Here is a 22,049-nt window from a genome sequence, read left to right as displayed (position 1 = left end):
CCCAGCTTTTTGTACAGTGCTGGAATGGGAGTTCCATCCTTGCTGAAAGGCAGACCTTCAGGTGCCCATCAGCTGGCTTGTTCACCTCTGTGTCAGAAGGCAAAGCTCAACCTCTTGCTTTGCTTATTCTAGTCTGAGGGTCCTTCTATATTATTTGAGTGACTGCAGTTGCTCTGCTTGGGTAGACATCTTGTCTTATTGGCAAGTTCTTGATTTTTCTGAGGGGCACCATGGACCTTCTTAGAAATCTCAGGCTTTCCAAGTCAGTCAGATGACTTTTCCTCAGTCCCTTTTATCAGTGTATGGCATTGATGGTGCTATACCACAGCTAAGGCATCAGACAAAAGCAGTTTCCACTCCTTGTTTTGCTTGTGATCGAGCAGATGTTAGTACCTCTTTGATTTGGTTTGGAGTTGGATGTCTGGGGTGAAACAAAAATGTCATCTTTAACTGATCTGAAATGAATTTCTACTTTAGGCTGAGACACAAAATAGAACTGGAACCTGAAGGACAAAAAAAAAAGTCTGCCTATTGTAAAAAGTGCAGTGGGCTGTTTAGTTATTTCTTTGGGGATAAGTTTCTGTACCCGGAGAATGTGGGCCTGTGCTAGGATTTAGAAATCTCTCACTCAAGAATGCAAACTGCAGGGAGCTGGAGAAAACAGCTGGGTGTGTCATTCACTGCTTAGTTAAATAAAAAGAATGTTTTTTGATCCTAAATTGACCTAAGCTGGTCAATCCTCATTCCAACCACTGCTATGAGTCCAAAGAAAGCGTTTAGCATGTTAATTTTATTAATAAATACCTCTCAATTTTCAAAGCACTATAAAATACATTAAGTAAAAGTCTCCTCTCTCAGGCAGAAGCACTCCATGCTTGCAGAGGAAAAGCACTTCACTAACTGTGAGTGGCTGCAACTTCTTCCATCAGTCAAGTACTGACATAGGGCTTAGGCTTACAATGTAATTCCTTAATCCTGAAGATGCTTCTCCAGGCTCCCAGGGTGAGCTCCTCCTTCCAAGTTCCCTCTGATCTCTGCTTCTTAGGTCAGTACTTGTAGCAGAACTTCAGTGACTACCCTGGCTCAGAAACTTGGCTTTGCACAAGGCAGAGTTGTCCAGCGACAGCAGGACCTGGATCATACCAACACTTCTGGTGGCTGCAGTTTACAGTCTTAACTTTTTATTAGGGCCTTTTTTTTTTCCCAAATAGGTGCCATGCTCGTGCCATCTTCCGAAGTCTAGCCATATTAGGCTTAGGCTGGAGGGAGAAAAATTAAGAAGCACTAAATTAGAAGCAAGTAAAGGAGCTTCAATGCCTCCATACTCTGCCCTAATACAGTAATCCCCAAGTCTCTTTAATAGCTAACTCCACCTGACTTTCCATAGAATCCAATTTCATAACTTAACACTTGAAATCCAAATACATGCTTAACTTAAAGGACTAGTGGATGCATTCAAGTCAGTGTTGCCATTCAAATGAAATATGGCAAGATCACTGCTAACATGTTTGCAAGACAGGGGTGTAATGTGCTCAAGTTTTGTTCTATTGCTAACAGCTATGTAAAAATTTAAGATACAGACAGTGGTGATGGTGTCAAACCAGACCATTCCAGTTCTAATACACACATACATGACATGCCTCTCAAGCCAGAGTGTGTGTTATCAGAGGTGTTATCTGTGTCCCACACTGTACCTGCTTTTCCTGCTGTAGATGGTCTATGTCTGCAAGAGGCATCATGGAAGGTCTTCCATGGGCACACTGGAAGGGCAGCTGGCAAGATGACAAAGCTTCAATAAGCTTGCAGCTCTCCTCTAAAGTCAAATGCTCATTAAACTTAATTGCACCTGAAAAAAGAAAACCCATACAAATTCTTCACTAATGCTACTACCAGTTCCATAGGCTTTACCAGTTCTTTGTGCCTGCTGCTGACAGGCATCAGTTCCAAGACCAAAGGCCTGCTGCTAAGTCCTTTCTCAGAAGCAAGTGTCTAGTGGCATCCAGAGGAAATCCACACAGCACGTTAGGGAGTCGTTTCAGAGGTGTTGGCAGTTTTCAGCCTTCACCCATGCACAAGAACATCTGCAATCTGCATTTGGGGACTTGCATATATTGTGTGCCATTTGCAGAGTGCAGTGACACTCTGTGAAACAGATGCTTTTGGTTCACGTTTACCCCTTGAGCATAACCTTAATTGTCTGTGGCACAGGATCTGCCACAGGAGCCTAGAGCTACTGCAGTCTACACCGGTAAGGTCTGCTCATTTCCAGGTGCTGGAAAGCAACAGTCCCTTAGAAGATGTTATTGCTTACTGCATTCCTTCCAAAATCCCTTGAAAGGGCACAGGCACACTTTTGATGCTTACAATAGTGCACAAAACTTGCACTTTTGATACTTAAATGAAATAAAAAATGCTTTTGGGGAAGAGTGTCTTCTTTCCTGCTTGCTTTCAAGCAGATTTCAGCACCTCTCCTTGTCCCTTCACAAAGCTGTTGTTGGAATGGTTTAGAGCTCATACAGATGAGTGCATCTTACAACTGTGTTCTGTGTGTGTTTCATGTGAGGGCTGGAGGGAACGTTAAGCCTATACACGAATGAATCAGACAAGGATTGCTTGTCCCTCTCAGTGCTGTCCATGAAAAGACCATTATCTCACCCCTATGAAACACATACAGTCTGTGATACCAGGATTTCTGTACTACCAGGATTTCTGCAAACACTGCTCCTTGGAGCATCTTGTGCAGAGACAGAGAGGGTAAAACAAATTAAAAGAAAGCCTGTGAAAGAAAAGTACAGTTTTCCTACCATGACAGGCCTGGGAAGCTAACACCTTCAGAAATGTCAGAGGCAGAGTGGATCCTCGTGCTCCTCCTCCTGTGGTCTGCACTAGCTAAAAATAGTAAGGGAACATCATCTCAGTTTCCATTTAATAAGAGACAAAGGAAGAACTGTAACACAAAGGAAACTAAAAATGAGGGAAAGCTAGTGGATTGTCTAGCTCACCTCTCTCATTTGAGGCTTAACACACTTACTGCCTTTGGTTCACGCAGTAAGTTTTGCATTATTATAGTCAGCTTTAGAAGCAGGCAGCAACTCACCTCAACTTGTTCATGGATAAGCTCCTGGAAAGAAAAAGGAGGTACCATCAGTTGCTATTTGTCCCTCTCATTGCCCATCCCCTGCTTTGACCACATCTGTGTATAATTTACTGTGTAACTGACAGAACCAGAAAAATGATGCTGTTGCTAGAACAGTGGCCAGAGAGTGAAAGATTCGGGTGCAAGTCCTGACAAGTATCTTATCAGACTTCAGACTAATTACTTGGTTTCCCTCTGCATCAGCTTCCTATCTGCAGAATGGGTATAATGGAACTCTCATACCTCAGAGTGCAATGAATGCATGTTATCTTTAAATAGTTGCCCTTTCTTCTGTGGATAACAGTCCATAGGAACTTAATTTCTGATGCCTAAACCACAATCAATTCATAATCAATTATGAATAGGTGCCACCAGTCCCAATTGAAATAAAATGGACTGCAGAATACATCTGCCAAAATGCCCATGAGATCTTGAGGTGTCAACTAAGAATGAATGCTCGTGGGGCAGAGACATGATCCCTACTCTGCTGCTTCTAGTGCTCTTGGCTCCCAGATCACACCACTTCCCAGTTATAGCAAGGTTGGAAAGAAAATTTAATCAGAATAATCATCTTCTCTGTCTCTTCACATCAAACGAGATCTATGGCAAGATGGGACTGATGCACAATGGCTCAGCCTAATGCAGAAATGGTTTTAAGGAGTCCTCGAAGCTGTTATGATTGTGGAGAGCTGTTTACAGTGGAAATTACAAACAATCAGTTCATCAGTTTCTTCCTCAAACTGTGGAGCATCTGGAACAGCAGCTTTTAGAAAGCTGCACTGCCTGTATAGAGACTGATGAAAATGACTTTGAATCCTAACTAATAATATTTCTGTCTCAGTAATATTAATAATTTTACTGTTAATTCAAGCATTAATGAACAGTAAACTCTTGAAACATCTGTACTACATACCATTTTTCTTAGCTTCTCCATGAGTACAAGTCTGGAACAGTCTCCTATTGTCTCTGTTACAGTTCAGGGATTTTAGCTGTGGGACTGTTTAGCTACTAAAAGGGATGGCACCTGTATTTACCAAGGGACCTCACTGTCTTCTAACAGAGATATCTAATACCCTGGGCCACTAAACCAGAAGGTGGCCTGGTAGCACCCATATCTGACCTCCACAATGCTTTTAGTGACAGGGTGTCTCTTCCGCCGCAGTTCGTTGGCTTCTCTTTCTACAAAGCACAGCGGCACTTTTCTCACTAGAACCAGGGAGCTGGTGGTCTCAGGAAATGATAATTCAAGACCCAAGTCCTCCAAGTTTTTGTAGCAGCACCTGAGGGGATAAAATATATATATATATATCAGAAATAAGATAACCAGCACAGTAGCTGTGTCTCCACAGGACACAGAAATACTTCTTTAGTCCCCATGTAGGTTTCTTCCTGCAGCAGTTTCCAGTCTCCAAATCCACACACCCTGAGATGCCAAGAAATTTTGCCCTTTCAGCCTGTATTTGGCCACATTTTTTTCACTCAAAATCAACTGTGCATCTTTCATGTTTCACCACCACAAGATCTAAAGAGTTCCTGTATTATGTGGTGAGAAGCTTTGGGCCTAAATTTAGAAGTCTGTCTTTTCTAAAGATGCACAAGGTGTCTGGTTCACCACACACAAACACTCCAAATACTGACATCACACAGCATGAAGAGTCCTTTAAGTCTAATCTAAATAAATAAATAAATAAGTTATTTCAATTGGTGAGTAATGGCAAATATTTACACTGGGAAAAAAAATGCTCTAAGAAATTTATGCTGGTTTAATGAACTTTATATCCCATTAAGCAAAGAGAACCCAGGAAAGAACCTCTAGTTAAGCTGACATATGTCACCCTGTGGGTGGAAAAACACACACAAAAAACCCAGGACTTCATGATCAGATGAGAACTTGTCTTCAAAATGAGAACAACTGTAACAATATAGAGTTGATTTTATTAATTCAGGGAATATTCACTTAAAACAAAGGTGGTGAAGGTCAACTTTAGAAAATAGGTTCTTTGAACAGAAAATAAAGAAGCTAATCTAAACTTACTAAAACCAAGTCATGAAAATATGGAGATAACTTGGGTGGTTTTACCCAAAAACAAAGACATGTAAAGCCTTTAGGAAGAGCAAAGAGATTGTGGAGAAATGACAGAATCCAAACTGCTACTGAAATCAAGCAGGCTTTTTTTTTTTTTTGCTTTTTTTTTCTTTCTTTCTTTTTCTGGGGAATAAAAAAAAAAAGGAAGTTCAGGAGAGTCAAGAGAACAATGCAAACAATGCTTTACTGCAATGCCTAACAGAGAAATAATAGAATCAAAGCTGCAGGTGAACCAGAGGGCCAGCTGAGCTATTAAACAGCAAGCCTAGCTGAAGAGGAAGAAGGTCTCTTAGGGAAGTTAATTTATTTCATTACCTCAAACTTTACCACAGGATGGGGTCAATACTCTGCCAGCAATAATAACAACAGGATTTAGATTTTTACACTATACTTTTAATTCATAGCAGTTTAGTAAGGATAGTCTTGCAGAGTGACTGTAAGATGAACTGCCAGTGAATACTGATAAAATAACCCCCCCCACAATAAAGCACCAGTATATGCCAGCACCAGTAAGGTTCTTGAATCAATTATCTGAAGTGGTAACTGAAAATCACAACTGGCACCACACTCCACTGAATAATTTAACCACTGTCCTTAAAAGAAAACCACACCTTTCTGATTATCTTACTGATTTTTGTAGTATGTTTGTGATTTAGCTGATGAAGAAAAGTAGCTCACAATTTATTTGATCTTTCAAAAAGCCTCTGATGCCACCTCTTAAAAGTGGACAGAAATGCAAATACAAGAAGTTCTCATGGATAAAGAAGGAACATTTGTCATGATTCAGAGATTATGGAAAAAGTGTTGGCTGGCAACAGATGGTCAGTGTTCAACAGGACATGAGTCCTGATCTTTATCTTCATCATTGTTTATTAATGATGTGGAAAAGAAGGGGCACTATCAAGCAGGCAAATTTGTAGAAAACACAAAATTATTTAGGTTAGCTGAGACTAAAGATGATGTTGAACTCAATCAGAACTTAAAGCAAGTAGAAAAACTATTAATGAAATCAGTAGGATGAATGAAAAAGGTATAATGAAAAATGGGCTTAAAAATTCACTGCTTCTAAAGACAAATACATGCAAATTATCTGTAATAATCTGATCTGTTTGTAAGTTTTGTTGGCTTCTACCTAAATAGCAAAATTGAAAAACAAACCCTCAACTTTGTGTTACATTGTCATGCCCATGCAATAACCAAGCAGTTCATGCAAGCTGCAGTAGCCAAAAAAGCAGACTCTACAAGTCAGTGGGATACCCTCACTTGATACACTGCATCAGTTCTGGCCACCCAGCCTCAGAAGTAGATATATCCAAAATGGAAAACATGCAAAGATGAGTGGAAAAACAATTCCAGGTTGAGCAAGAGGCATTACAAATATAGTGATGTTATCAAAAACATATTTAAGAGGTAAGAACAACAAGAGCATCCAAATATTACTGAACTGTGAACAGCAACAATTCTGTTCTCTAGTGTTTCCCTAAGGCAGGTGGAACATAACAGTGCCTTACACCTTGCTTTGGAATTTCTGGTATTGGCCACTGTCACACACAAGAGTCACCAAACGGATACAGCAGTGATACTGTTATGATTGGAATACACCCAAGAAGGGCTTGACACCAAACAGATGTATCCCTATAATGATCTTAAGGAGTAATTTAAAAACAGTTTGAGAAAACTGAGGTAGTACTGTGAATGTTAGGTGGAACTTCACCTGAAAATGAAGAACAATGAAGGGGAAGAAAAAAACCACACATGCATGTGGCAGGTGACAGACAGGGATTCTGGGGGACAAGTTTGACTGGTGTCTAATAGGTCTCCAATAGTCCAACAACAAATCTCTACCTAAACTCCTGCAGTACAGCAGGTAAACACCTGAACAGTAGTGAAGCCATTATTCTGAAACATTTGAGAAACTGCTCTCAGCAGGCACCTAGGATTAAGGAATGCATTTTTGAAGGATGACAATCCCAACTTTCCACAGCCCGTCCTTCTCTTCTCAAACAGTGCCAGTTAAATTAGTGATGTGATTGATACTGTGGGCTCTGCACTCCAGGGCACACTCCCAAAACCTGAGCCCTAGGCAGTAAGATCTCTTGGAGACAGCCTTGGCACTCTTCTGGCCCACACATGAAGGTTTACTTTCCCAAGGAAACCAAACCACACTGGAGAGACACAGAGATGTCACACCAGAGCGTTTCAACTTGAGATGTTGTAAGGATGTGCCTGGGAAGCACACCTACTTTCCTCAGCATAGCTATAGCCAATTGGTCTCAGAAAGAAGCACCAGCTTCTTTCCTGAGCTTTTTGGTAACCTAGCAATATATAGACATCTCCCTGGTCAACAGAGCCACCCCCAAAAGTTTAGAGCTATCATCCATTACTAACCGTAGAAGCCTTCTTTGTTCTTCTGTAACTTCAATCTCCAAAGGGGGAGAGATGGAGGAGGACAGTAATTTCTTCTTGCCACATGCTGCAGCTTCCTTCTCATAGGAATCTGTGAATGAATGGTTTAGAAGTATCCCCTCTTAGAATATTTACACAGGCATCACCCTTAATGACCCTATGGTTTGGCATGTAATCCTCTGTTTGGATTAAAAAGTGACCACAGAATGCCTTCTCCTGAAATTTGTGGAGGACTGGGAATGTCACAAACCAGACATCTAGTCCCTGAGGAAGGGTTGGTTAATGCCACTTTGTTTTTTTCCCACCAGTTCCAAAAAAGAGTCACCCTAAATAGCAGAAAAAATACTGATATATTTAGCTCAGCTCTCAGAGAGCAAGTTTTCCACAGAAAAGTCTGATACAAATTGGAATTAAAATACTATTCATTAAGCATTTCTCCCTTCAGTCTTTTCACTTTTTTTTCAGTACCTGACCAAAAGGAGCAGAGTTCCTGGAACCCTCTCTGCAGGAACTGCGCAGTATTTGTTGATGAAAGAGAAGGTCAATGATTTTTAAGTACTTGATGGATGGCTATTGTGCTTTTTAACACTGAAACCAGTGGCTAATGAGCTTACAGAGAAGGCTATTATCCCTTTGCAAACAGTTTCAGATTGTGGAAATTTTAGGCTTTATGCACAGTATTCAGCTAAAAAAGGAACTGAATGAACTGTGCTCTTTACTCTGCATCCCATGTCTTATTCTTCATCGTGTAACCACATAATCTTATTGATGTTGTTCTATTTCCTCTTCATTGTTTTTCCTATCAGTCTTCCTGCTCTTTCATTATGTCAGGACTATTTTAGTTTGATCCGTGGGTAGGGTGTATATCTTCTATATTTGGAAAGACTGTAACAATTTTCAGCTGCCAATACTATGACTGCTATAGATACTGAAGGTCTGCACTCCCTGAGGGATCAGGACAAAGATGACAAATGAATATCCTATAGAATCACAGAATCACAGTTGGAAGGGACCTGGAGAGCTCATGGGGTCCAACCCCCCTGCCAAAGCAGCTCCCCAGCTCATATTGCACAGGGTGGCGTCCAGACGGGGCTGGAATCTCTCCAGAGAAGGAGACTCCACACCCCCGGGCAGCCTGTCCCAGGGCTCCCTCACCCTCACTGGGGAAAAGTTCTTCCCCATGTTGGTGTGGAACTTCCTGTGCTCCAACTTGCAGCCATTGCCCCTTGTCCTGTCCCCACAGACACTGAAAAGGGGCTGCCCATTCCCCCTGCATCCCATACTTCAGATATTGATAAACATTAATAAGGTCCCCCCTTAGTCGTCTTTTCTCTGGGCTGAACAGTCCCAGCTCACTCAGCCTTTCCTCACAGGGGAGATGCTCCAGGCCCTTCATCATCTCTGTAGCCTCCTCTGGACTCTCTCCAGGAGATCCCTGTCTTTTTTATCCCAGGGAGCCCAGAACTGGACACAACACTCCAGGTGGGGCCTGACCAGGGCAGAGTAGAGGGGGAAGATCCCCTCCTGTGACCTGCTGGCCACACTCCTCCTGATGGCCTCCAGGATCCCATTGTCTCTCTCAGCCCCCAGGGCACACTGCTGGCTCATGGCCAACCTGTCATCCAACAGGACCCCCAGGTCCTTCTCCACAGAGCTCTTCTCCAGCAGGTCATCCCCCAGCCTGTACTGATTCCAGCAGTTATTCCTTCCCAGGTGCCAGACTCTCCACTTGCTTTTGTTGAACCTCATCTGGTCTCTCCCTGCCCAGCTCTCCAGCCTGTCCAGGTCTCTCTGGATGGCAGCGCAGTGTCCTGTGTGTCAGCCACCCCTCCCATCTCTGTATCATCAGCACTTGCTGAGGGTGGATGTTATTCCCTCATCAAGGTCGTCAGTGAAGATATTAAACAGAACCGGACCCAACACCAAGCCCTGGGGAACACCACTAGTCACAGGTTCCACACATCCCAGACAGCTTGTCTGTACTCTTCTGTGCACTAATTAATTACCTTTTCTCCTAAGACCAACAGAATCCTCACCTGCAATAAGGTGCTCCAAGCGGATCCGTTCATGAGCCGCATGTTGGTCCACCAAAATGAGGAGGTTTCCATCTAAAAATGTACCACAACAGATGAGAAACGGGCAACTTGGTACCAAGGAGCTGCACAGGTTGGGAAGAATGACCATTCCCTAGAGGCCACATTTAGAAGATAACTATCAGCCAGTTTTACAGAAATAAAGTGAGGAGGCGGCTGTGCTGGCAGAACACAAAGTCACTACAGAACAGAAATTCAGTTATCCAAATTGGCATTTAAATTAAGGTAATTAGATTGAGTCAGAAACTCTTGTCTATTGACATCTTCATCTAACTTCAGAAGGAGAGCTGAGGTCACCCACAAACTGTTCTGTTTGATACAGTCTTTAAAAACGTTGCAAAAACTGGCTTTGAATGCCTTTTTTGTACAGCTTCTGCAAGCTCCAACAATGATTATGTCCAGACACCCCGAGCAGAGTCTGAAAGATGTTAGTAATTTGAGTACAATCTATTTTTATAACACTAATCTGAAGGCAGTAGGAACATTCAACAATGTCCAAAATAAAGATAAAGATGATCCAGGACATTTCAAGTGAAGGCTAACATTTTCCTCTACTCACAGTATCATCCCAAGGCAAGAAGAGAATACTAAGAGGACAGTGTTCCTTCTGGGTAACTGCACTTGACAACCACCTCAACTTCATGTTAACAGCCACTCTTACCTGCCTTTTTATCCAGTTCATTCCTAGTGTTGATTAAACAAACGATAAATTTATTGTCCACTTGCTGAAGAACCTGCAAGATACTCAGAAAAATCATTAGCCATTGGTAAAATTCGTTTTAAAATGAAGGTAAATGAAAGAAAATCATAACCAAAAAAGGATCAAATGCAACCAATAGCTAGTAGGATGATTAGAGGGGTAGAAACCATATCTTTTCTAATCCCACAGGCTTAAAGAATTTGGCCTAGGAAAACCAAGACTGAGAAGGTATGTAATTACTCTTCATAAATACAGTGGGGGACTAGATATGGAAAAGGCAGCAAATATTTAAGCTAAGACAATGCTGGCATAAAGTTATACGACCATAAATCGGTCATGAAACAGTTTAATCTGGAACTAAGAGAAAGTTTTGAAATATCCAAGGAAATATTTCTGAATATTTTATTGTATTGTTTTTTTCCCCCCCAGAGAGACTCCTAAGGGCAAGAGTTCCACTTGTTCTAAGGTGGAGCTGGAAATTTACTGAATGGCTTCAATGGTCATGTAAAAGCCTCCTTGAATTGGTGCCCTGCTTCCAGCTGAGGTCCATCTAGTTTTCTTTCTAGTGATTTGTACAGTGATGTGTTTGAATGAGAATAATGTTGATAACACAGTGATGTATTTAGTTGTCTCTAGGTAGCTGTGGTGTCTACACCAAGTCAAGGACTTTTCCGGCCTCTCACACCCTGCCAGGTGCACAAGGAGCTGGGGGTGCACAGCCAGGACAGTTGGCCCAGACTGGCCAGAGGGACATTCCCTACCAGAGAACATCACGCTCCAGATAGACCCAGGGAGGCCAGCCAGGAGGTAGACTCACTGCCTGGAAACAGACTGGGCATTGGGGTGGTTTTTTTCCTTCTGCATATGGTGAGTAATTGTATCTGTGCAACTGTTTGAATTATTGTTGTTGTTGTTGTTACTACTATTATTATCTTCCTTTGTTATCCTATTAAGCTGTCTCAATGCATGAGGCTTTTTTTTCCCACTCTCCTCCCCATCCCCCTGGGGGAAGGGGTGAGCAAGAGGCTGTATGGTGCTCAGTTACCAGCTGGAGTTAAACCACCACAGTGAGGAATTAAACCTGTGCACAGCAACACTCTCCAGCATTTGATTTCCTGGTATCACCAAAAGAAAATGTAAACAACCTCTTTCAACCTGGCCTATAGGGGCCAGTAAGCTTTTTTTCCCCTCATTTTCTGATGTAGAATTTGCCTCTGTGACTTGATTCCACCTTCTCCTCAAGCATCAGAAATCAACCAGAGCTACAGAGCTGTCTCCTCAAGTTGCACAGACCCAGCTTACTCTGAATTCTGTCTCACAACATGTGCACTGTTCACCTCCTAAGTAAAAATGAACAGATGATCCTATTTCTTTGCAGGGATGCAAGACATTAATGACTCTTTTTATACTTTTCCTGTGGCATGATGCAACATTTTGTGCTTTTGGCCTTTTCTACAAAGATTCAGACTGAAGGCAGTATTTAGCTTCTTCAGAGATGGGTAGTGGTAATTTCTTCTAGCTTTACCTTCTTAAAAACATACAAAGGAAAATATTATGCAGGTAAAGTTAATCACAGAACCACTCAGCAAGTTTTAAAGAACAGTAGTTTTCCAGCTTTCCTCTCCCATCTTTTTGAAACATAATCTGTTCACTGTAATAACTCTATTGATTCCTGTTATTTTTGCACACACAACATAAGTAAGCATCATTTGGATCCCTTTCCACCCTGGAGATCAACACTACCATGTTCCACACAGTCAGAACCTGCAAACTCGAAGTCAGCAACCTGACTGCATGAGAATAACACTAACTGGGATGCAAGACAGGGAGAGCAAACACTTTGGCACTTCTATCCAGGCAAACTATCAAAGAATCTAAGCTGAAGCCATACACTTGCATTAGCTTTTAAGCTAACATTCAAAACATTTGATAAGGAAGCACTGAAACAGTTAAACTTGATGCTGTGTTGCCACTTTCAAGAATCATTTTTCAGGGCAGACATAAATCTTAAGGTGAAATTTCAAGGCTTTCCACAAAATCTGGGATTTGCTTTTGAAACCACTCTGTTCAGGAACTGAATTTGAATTTCTGAGGTCAACAAAAATGGAAGACACAGGATACAGATTTCAGAGGAATATGAACTGTAACGACCTGCCCATTGAAATATCATTTATTGAACAGTGTTTTTAAGCAGCAGTAAGAGGGCTGTCTCTTGATTTACCCATACAGCCAATGAATTTTTGAGTCACTTGTACATAGCTGATTAACCATGAGATGATACTAAGATCTGGCATAACATGTGTCTGCTGGTATCACACAGCAACCAAGAACTCTGTTTGTGCTTGTGAAAATTAGGGATATAAACTATCTCCATGGCTACCTATTTCCCACCAGGCAGAAACATCAGCAAATCCCATTTGCTGGGTGGAGAAATGTAGTGAGAGATCATGTTGTACCTGCATTGAGTGCACCATGTCTTTGGTGAAACGGTAAGGATACAAGACATTGTGAATTTTCACAGCCAGATTGTCAGCCTGACTGCTGGTCACATCAACAGCAATCTGGAAAAACAGATCAAACAGGCTATAAAGGATATGGCAAACCCCCCCACAGACACACACAAAATACCCCCAACAATTCAGCTTTAAGAAAAACTGGGGAAAAAATGTGTATTTTGACAAACCAAACTTTCTACCCAGGGAAAGCACTAACTAATGCAGCCATTCCCTCTGCTTCCCATCTCCATCTACTTTCCCATCTGGATATTACCTGCTAACTTCAATGCCTTCGGGCTGATTTTCAAGTACCTATCAGAAAACCTGAAGTTAATTATCAGCCAACTTGAGCCCTCAGTGGATTGCATCACAAAAGATGTATTACCCTGTAATGAGTCACAGCAACAAATGAACAGAACTGTTCAGAAACTCACCAGCAGGTGGTTTGCTACTCCATCCCTATTGTTTGCAGGTGGAAATGGTTACATACATATGTTTACACACACACACAACATGATGATTAAAGATAATGCTATCTCATGACAACAAAGGAAGTTTTTCTAAAAGCTCCAGCATTGTTTCCCTCTCACATGCTATAATCCTGCCAGGCTATAAAAACAAACATAGTAGAATACATTTTTAAGATCCATTGCATCCCACGGAAGAAAGCTGGGTTATTTTAACTCTCTCCACAAAGAGGACACACAATTTTTCCATCCTTTAACTTTTAATCTTAAGATGTCTATCTCTGCAGAGGGAAAGGCAATTTACAATAATGTTTTGCTTTTGGAATTACTTAAAGCAATGGATTAGCCTGATACCCTGACTTAGAATGAATCCACAACAATTTACACATAAACAGTCTATGAAATGCCTGACTGCCAGGTTTATAGCTAACATATCACTGAACAATTTCTATGCAATATAAGTTATAAGGCTGAAGTGACTGCTATTTTAGCATAAGATCAGAGATAATACTTACCTCTGGGCAGGGAACAAAAACAGGATTATCCCATTCTGAAAGCAACGACTGGAGAGACTCCCCTTCAGCATCTGTGAAAGACAGTGTAGATAACATGTCTTGTGGATGGACTACAACCATCCATCAACAGAAAGTGCACAGGGCACCTCTACCTATTACAAGTATTGTTTTGTTTTTCTCCATCATAAAAAGGGGAGAACGTAGAAATAAATAATGGAACTTAAGACTGAGCTTCTCTATTCTCTGCTTTAACTAGGAAGGACACTGTGCAGCTTTTTGACTCCTAAACATGCTGCAGCACAATTGAAAAGGCCCTGGAAACTGGGAAAGGGGCAACAGGGAGAAAGACAGACCTGGTTAGCTACCCACTCTCTCTGGACAAAGCCACATACCAAAAAGGTGATTTCATCCTTTCCACACACACACACACAAAAAAAAAAAGTAAAAAAAAAAAAAAGAAGTGAGGATTGAAACTATTTTTCACATTCCAAGGTTGGAACAAGTACAAAGAAGGGAGTAGGTAATTATTCTTTAAACTTGTGACATAATTTAACAAAGAACTGGGTATTTCATCCTGTAAATAAGTATCCCCTAACCTGCCTTCAACCCCAAAAGATATTTTTTTTTCCAGTTCTAGATTTGAGATGACTCACACAGTCCCATTGTTAACAGACCTTGAGTAATTCTGGGTTCCTGTTGGGACATCTGGGAGAGTTCTTTGATTTTTTTTAAACTGCAGAACACTGTGTCCTGGAAAGCTGGCCCTACCTCTCAGATCCTGGCTTGCTAGAGTCTTCTCTTTGCGAGGTCTAGGAAGGAAGGGTAGCACAATCTCGCTTCTAAAGGGATGGCACCTGAACTGAATTCCTAAACACAATATAAATTTACTGCTGCAGATTCACCAGCATGCAAAATCACAAAAGGTTATACAATTACTAGATTCTCATCAACGATCATGTGCTTAGCCCTGTACAAACTAAGAGATTTTGCAATCTAATATTAAGAAATAACAGCACATATATGTTAAAAGCTGAGAATTATCAGACACATTTGCACCAGGAAATGTATCATTTTAAAATATTACCATGGCTTCTGCAAGACTGTCCTTCTTAAAAACTGGCTGCTGCTGTAATGCCCTAAGGATTATTTCCAGAATCAGTGCAACTAGAAGCATTATTCCCCAAAGGAAAGAGGAGTCTCATAGTAAAGTCTGTGACTTTGCTCTGTTAAGGTGTGGTAAAACTGTCAATCACCACTCTTATCAATACTTACTACAGTTATCGGGAACTTGTAAACCTGAAAAGGACAAGTCAGTGAGACAACATGAGATATCAGAGGAAGCCTAACAACATGTTCCTACCCACCCAAAAATGATTTAACGATATTACAAATCAACACTGTTATCAAGATTATTAAGAAAAGTGGCTCGGATTTCCAGCGCAGGGGTAAACATTTCACCCTTCCTTTGGTACAATTCAGGCTTCTATTCTTTTGTGAAATAATAATGAATTAATAAAAGTTCCTTTCTATTAAGAAATTAAGGGTGTGCATTCCGGAAAAGTGGCAGAGTGATAACGCCAAAGAAAACCAGCTGCGTGCTGATAAGCGCGGTGTGGAAAGGCTCTACGACATCCTAGGCCAGTCCATGGATTCCTGACCATTGGATCTGTTCCACTAACAGCTAACGATGGTCCTACCCTGGGGACCAAGAATCCTTTGAAGAATCCAAACTGGAAGCCCAGCATGGGAGAGTTAACTCAGCATCCCATTGCCACTAAACCTAGAGGACAAGATGGGCTGTCGGGGTTCTTGCTGAACTGCAGCAAATTGAAGAATGCTGCCTAAATTGTCATCGAAAGGTTTTACCCCTCAAATTCACAGAAGCATCCACCATCCATACAGACAGAAGTCCAGTATTTTATACAGAGATTCGTAAAGAAAAACTCATTTCCCTGCTTCTTGTTGCAGGGAAAATCCTTGTTCAGGGCATATATTTTTAATAAAGCTAAGGATATTCTTGCCCAAAGGCCAGTAAGCATTCAGAGCTGGCAGAAGTATTATTAATACAATTTTTCTGACAAGTAACATCAGAAAAGGTGCTCAGGGTGATAACACATCTAATTTATAAATGCAAACCACATACTATCACCATACTTGAGTAGTGATTTTCAGTTGCTTCCAGTAGATCATTAAAATACACTGGCATCATGACATATCGGTCAATAATGTAATAAAAGGAACAAAAAATGTAAGCACAGCTGGCAAAACAACAAAGACCAAGTTGAACTGGGGTGTTAACCTATTACAAATGCATAGCATTAGATTATTCAAAAAGGTATCTGTTGGTGAAATGAAGCTTGATACATCTTCCTGTAACAATCAGGTTGATCAGCACAATGATGTCTGAGCGTAGCCTACAAAATCCAACATTTCTGTTGACTGGAAAAGACAGCACATGGCCACTGCTGTCATGGAGGATGACAGGGTTTATTCTTACCTCCATCCACCAACCAGTGTAATTTCCTTAAATTTATGTATGAGATACTGTTCTTAAGGAATCATGGGACTATGAAATTCTAAGTCAACACCATGGGGTTACTGACACCACTCTAAAAAGCAAAATGAAAGCAATCATAGCAAGTGAAGAAATTATTCCACTCCTAGGTCTTAACAGCAGTCCAAACCAGTGCTCAGCTTCAAGAGACATGAATGCTTTGTTAAGACACAATTATGTTTATTCCTATGGCTAAAGGGGATTCATATCCTTTGCTTGAAAAACACGTGAAAAGAGCATGTTTGTTGAATTTTGAAAATCTAAGACCTACAGGGTCTAGCCACAGTTCAAACACCTTGCGAAGGTGTGGGAGGTCTGGACTTCAACTTAAGAAAAGCAGAAAAGCTGCAGTAGACATCTCACTAAAGAATAACAGAATCGATGGGAGTTCAAAACATGTGGCACCACTGATACAATGGAGAGTAACACCAATGATAAGGCTAAGAACAATGCCATTGCCAAGATGCAACATGATACACATCTCCAAAGACTACAGACCATAGATCATCTGTAACCATAAGGGTACGTGAGGTATTCTCTTCATAAATATCAATGCACTATCCAAACATTTTGGGCAGAAGGTCAAGCTCCACATGGTGGTGCTTTGGCTGGCTACTAAACCCGACAGATCAATGACTCACAAACAACACACCGCTGGAAAGCCAATACAACGCAGTGCTGTCACCCCTGAAAAAGCTCCACCACCAAACCACCACCAGTGCTGTACAACATCTAAAGTATCATAGAATCATAGAATCCCTGGGGTTGGAAGGGACCTGGAGAGCTCATGGGGTCCAACCCCCCTGACAAAGCAGCTCCCCAGCTCATATTGCACAGGGCGGCGTCCAGACAGGGCTGGAATCTCTCCAGAGAAGGAGACTCCACACCCCCTGGGCAGCCTGTCCCAGGGCTCCCTCACCCTCACTGGGGAAAAGTTCTTCCCCATGTTGGTGTGGAACTCCCTGTGCTCCAACTTGCAGCCATTGCCCCTTGTCCTGTCCCTACAGAGCACTGAAAAGGGGCTGCCCATTCCCCCTGCATCCCATGCTTAAGATATTTATAAACATTAATAAGGTCCCCCCTTAGTCTTCTTTTCTCTGGGCTGAACAGTCCCAGCTCACTCAGCCTTTCCTCACAGGGGAGATGTTCCAGGCCCTTAATCATCTCTGTAGCCTCCTCTGGACTCTCTCCAGGAGATCCCTGCATCCTTCTTAGAAACATAACTCTTTAGGACAAAATGGTAAAACCCACCATATTTTTCTGGTACACTTGCTCTGAAGTATGTTCTTCTAAATACAACAACGATGACGTATAACTATTCACAGTAAATGCCACAATACCCAGTGCAAACCAAGCAGCTGAGAAGTTGCTGACATTCCTTTTCATTGTTTTACTTTTTATTATCTTTTAGTGTCTTGAATGTTAATGTTTTACCATCTCCATGGTTCCCCACACCTTCCTGTTTTCCATCTGGCCGTTCCACGTAAGGCAGAGCCTGTTGCAGCGTAAGCTGTCAGGTGCAAGACACCACATGCACCTCACAGAACACAGAGGGTTTGCCCATTTTTACAACAGCCAGCAGCTTACCGTTCTCTGACACAACATTCACAGCCATTGTTGTTATATCTTGCACGCAGGCAGCTTGAAATGCTTCAGCAGGAGGAGTGCTGTAGGTGCTCAGCCCAGTTGCTTTATTGATGTATATTGTCTTACCCGATGAGACGTCAAAATCTTGCATCCAGTCAGACCAACACAAACCACTCCTGGGGTCACCCGTGCTTGTGTTGTCTGCAGAGAAGTCCAGATTACTTAGGAAGGTCACAGGGGGAAGTTCAGTATCTTTCACATGTTGTTCTGAGGTTTGATCTAATGGGCTTTTATCTTTGTAGATGATGTGAGCAGAGTCCTTTTCAGCAGGTAACGATAAAACGCTGCTTGAAGAGACTGTGTGCTCCCCTTCCACACTGCTGGGTGATGAGGGGCTGACAGGATTTTTCAGGGGCTCTGGTCTCATGCTGTCTGATTGGCAGCGTGCATCCCCCGTAGAAATGCTGGAATTACATTCTCTCATTTTCTCCTCTGAGACTTTATACATTTGACAAGCATTATACAAAAAATCGTTATTTGAAGACTCAAGATCAAGAGAGCAGTCATCTTTTCTACTGGAATCTGTTTGGAATTGCTCCCCAGGTCGTTCTACTTCTTTGTGGTCACTTTTCATTCTGGACAGTTTGGATGACAATGACCCTGGAGATCTTTTACAATTTGTATTGTTTTTACTAACCTGAGAGTAATCAGACAGTGTAAAAGGACTCTCACAAAGGGCCTGATTGTTCTGTGAAGTTTCTTCATGGCAGAATAAAGTCTCTTCCACAGAAACAAAAATCTGGCTGCTATTACTAGAATCTGTATCTTCCACAGCTGGAGTTTGACAAGCGTTCAAGCTACTGTGACTGTCATTCTTGTTCTTTGAAGAATCAGAATTAGCTTGTGAATTAAAATCCCTGAGATGGAATTCACTCTGCTCTGACAATGGTGTTGGCAGCACACACTTGACTCTCCCATAGTACCTCCTGAACTTTTCCAAAGAACCTAGCTGTGTGGACAAGCTCAGCTTCTTGGAGGGCTGGGATCTTGGTAGAGCTATTTGTCTTCTGGTACTTTTTATAGCTTTATTGCAAGTAAAACCTGATGAACTTGCCAGTGGTAATTCTGTAACATTTGAGGTCTCATCATGCCTTTTACTGGTGGCAATAGGCACAGCTATCTCCTCGCTCACCTGATCTGACAAAGTTCTGTTCTCTAAGCACTCATTGCCATCAGCCACGTGTACATCTCTGGCATAAGGAGGTGTATGTTCTTTATTTGTATTACTAGAAATATCCTTGGCATTTAAAGACCCAATTGGAAAATCCACTTTGTGGCCAAAAATACCCTTGGCATTGCCAGGCTCGGGTCTGCACCTCGTGTCTAATGTGAGACTTGTTCCTGGTTGTTCACTTTCACGTGGGGGCTCACTTTGTACAGCACACGTTATGAAGTGTGTAGAGCACGATTTTAATGGTACTGAACTAACACCCCTTCTTCCAGCATCATCTATCACTTCAGCTGTTTCCCTGTCTCCTCTTCTTGCGTTACATGGTCTCATCAATGAGCTTCCAGAGACAGTTTCAGGTCCTGTTGCTGTTTCAGTAGGGTCTTTTCTTTCGGACAGCAATCGAACATCGTTATTTAAGACTTTCTGCACTGCTTTGTCTTGCTGGCTTCCCACACCTTTTATGCAACCCTCTGCACAATGCTGCAGGTCACCACATCTCTCTATTTTTCTTATTTCTGATCTGGCACCTCCAGTGAAAGAGGAACAAAGATTTTCTGAAGGTTTCAGATGAGTATCAGACACTTTTTGGGAAGTCCTAGTGTCTTTTGGCTCCTGCTGTGAGATATTTGATATAATGAAATCAGAAGCTGTGTCATCTTTGCTGGCCAGTGGAATCTCCACTTTATTATTTCCACATGTACCAGACGGCTCAGCAACCGTCTGATTTGGGGTGATTTCAGTTTCCTGTCGATTTTCATTTGATTCTACAGGACTGGATGTTTTTCTGCCAGCAACAGATTTCCTTTTGACATCTCTTGATTGCAAGTTACACATTTCGTAGGAGTCTGCAATTTTATCACATGCTTTCTTAAAGCTGTCTTGGACACTCACCTCACCAGGGAGTGAGGGCTTCGGAACCGGAGCGCTATGCAAACAAAAGTCGTTGTCTTCATTGAATTCTCTGATGTCCTCACTACACGGTTCAATAAATAAATGTTCTCGTTTCAAAAACATTTTCACTCCTTCCTCTATGCAAGTTAGAAGAACGTCCCAGTTCTGGAACTCAATTAGAGTCTTTGCAGGTTCCAGACACACATCATAGTCACTGTAGGCACAGGTCACGTTGAGAATAAAGATCCCATACAACTCTGGGCCACAACGATGGCGACCAGGACTTGAACTAGCCTGTCTGCTCGTAGGGCCACTTTTCCCCTTGCAAATGACACTTTCTTTTCGTAATAAAAAATCGATTAGTTTATGTAGCCTTGTCTTTAAAACAAGCCTTCTATTCACATACAAGAACTGCATGTTCTTGTTGTAATGCCCTTCGGTGCTGATATAACCACTAATCTCAAATCCCCCAGATTTATGATTTATTTCCCGTAACTTCTGGGATCTGCCCAGCCCATAAACTTGACAAAACCGAGAGTAGGTATCTCTTGTCTTCGGGAGCTGAAGCACCATAGAACAAGTGACGTCATTCCTTAAAGAAAGTGAAACAGAGGGATGCATCAGTGAAATAGCCTCTATTTTCTGCCTCACTCTCTCAAACTCCAGCACAGGATCCATACACTTTCTCCTCACTGGTAACTGATGGAACAGATTACATACGGTAACTGTAGTTCCGGCACTTGGCCTGCTCAACTCAGCTTCACAGACTTCCAGCGCTTGCCCGTTGTGAAACAGTTTCACAAAGGTTTTCGCTGTCCTGCTGGTCTTGGATGAAACCTCCACAACGCTGGCCATGTTGGTTATGCTTGCCACAGCTTCCCCTCTAAAGCCGTAGAACATCAGGTTCTCCAAGTCTCCCACCGAGCTGCACTTGCTGGTGAAGTACCGCTTTCCCATTGCATGTAAATCCTGTCTCCCCATCCCGGAGCCGTTGTCCACAACTTGGACCTTAAAAGCTTCCAAATCCACCCTGACAGCGACACACGTTGCTTTGGCATCGATGCTGTTGAGGACAAGCTCCTCTACACACTGCCCCAGTGAGTTGATAGTCACTCCAGAACGCAGCCTGGCTCGCACATCTTCCACCAAACGTTTAATCATGTCAAAATCACATGGATGAGAAACTGGAATACACCGCAGGGAAGTCACTCCTCCATGTTCCTTAAAGCAACACCCTGTGTGGGGAAAAAGAAAAAAAAGGAAAAAATATTTTTAAAAAGGAAAAAAAAAAAGAGAAAATAAAAATTAAAGGCCTGGAAAAACTTGTATTTAATTCATTTACCCCCGTAAGCTCACTTTTATTAGTTTTCCTGGTATTCAGAGGCTTTTTCTAAGATTATTTTCCTGCTCAGGCTTTGACCCACACACCATTGGTGCCTTCAGGGCAAACGGCCAGAATCTGTCTGTGCTCATCAGTAGCATATGTTGGCTCTCAGAGTTAACATACCCAAACCAAAGGCCAAACACAATGAGGCAAAACTCGAAGGACCTGCAAGCGAAAGGCTCCCACTTCTGTTTGTGTGAAAAACAGAGTATCACCCAGGCCTGGGCAGCCAGCTGCTTTCCACTCATGTTTACCTCAGCTTTCCACTCATGTTCACCTCAGCTTTCTACTCATGTTCACCTCAGCTTTCCTCTCATGTTTACCTCAGCATCCTCACATAAATTCAGGATGCCTCAATTCTGCCCCAAGAGCATCCAGTGCAGTTTGCCTAAGAAAGGCACAGAGAGCTCAGGAATGCCTGCGGGACACTGAGTAAGCTGTTTATTAGAGGACCCACTATTTACCAGTCCTCCACGCCCACTGGTTTCTCAGTGGCACTCGGGG

The 22,049-nt window shown here is 42.1% G+C and overlaps 1 protein-coding gene across 1 annotated transcript; it reads right to left on the bottom strand.

Annotated features, from left to right (window-relative positions):
- Positions 1-770: 770 nt before the first annotated feature.
- MLH3 (mutL homolog 3) lies at positions 771-21,322 on the bottom strand (the record flags this gene model as incomplete). The annotated part of the gene is made up of 12 exons (XM_084263519.1): positions 771-1,259; positions 1,695-1,846; positions 2,805-2,889; positions 3,098-3,121; positions 4,257-4,416; positions 7,611-7,719; positions 9,665-9,736; positions 10,383-10,455; positions 12,878-12,982; positions 13,899-13,969; positions 14,667-14,765; positions 18,040-21,322. The coding sequence occupies 12 exons, from the start codon at positions 21,320-21,322 to the stop codon at positions 1,185-1,187; spliced, it is 4,308 nt and encodes a 1,435-aa protein (XP_084119645.1). The 3' UTR covers positions 771-1,184.
- Positions 21,323-22,049: the final 727 nt, after the last annotated feature.

This window comes from Gallinula chloropus (genome assembly GCF_964237585.1).
Source record: "Gallinula chloropus genome assembly, chromosome: 4".
NCBI lineage: Eukaryota > Metazoa > Chordata > Aves > Gruiformes > Rallidae > Gallinula > Gallinula chloropus.
This window is presented reverse-complemented; position numbering and strand designations above follow the sequence as displayed.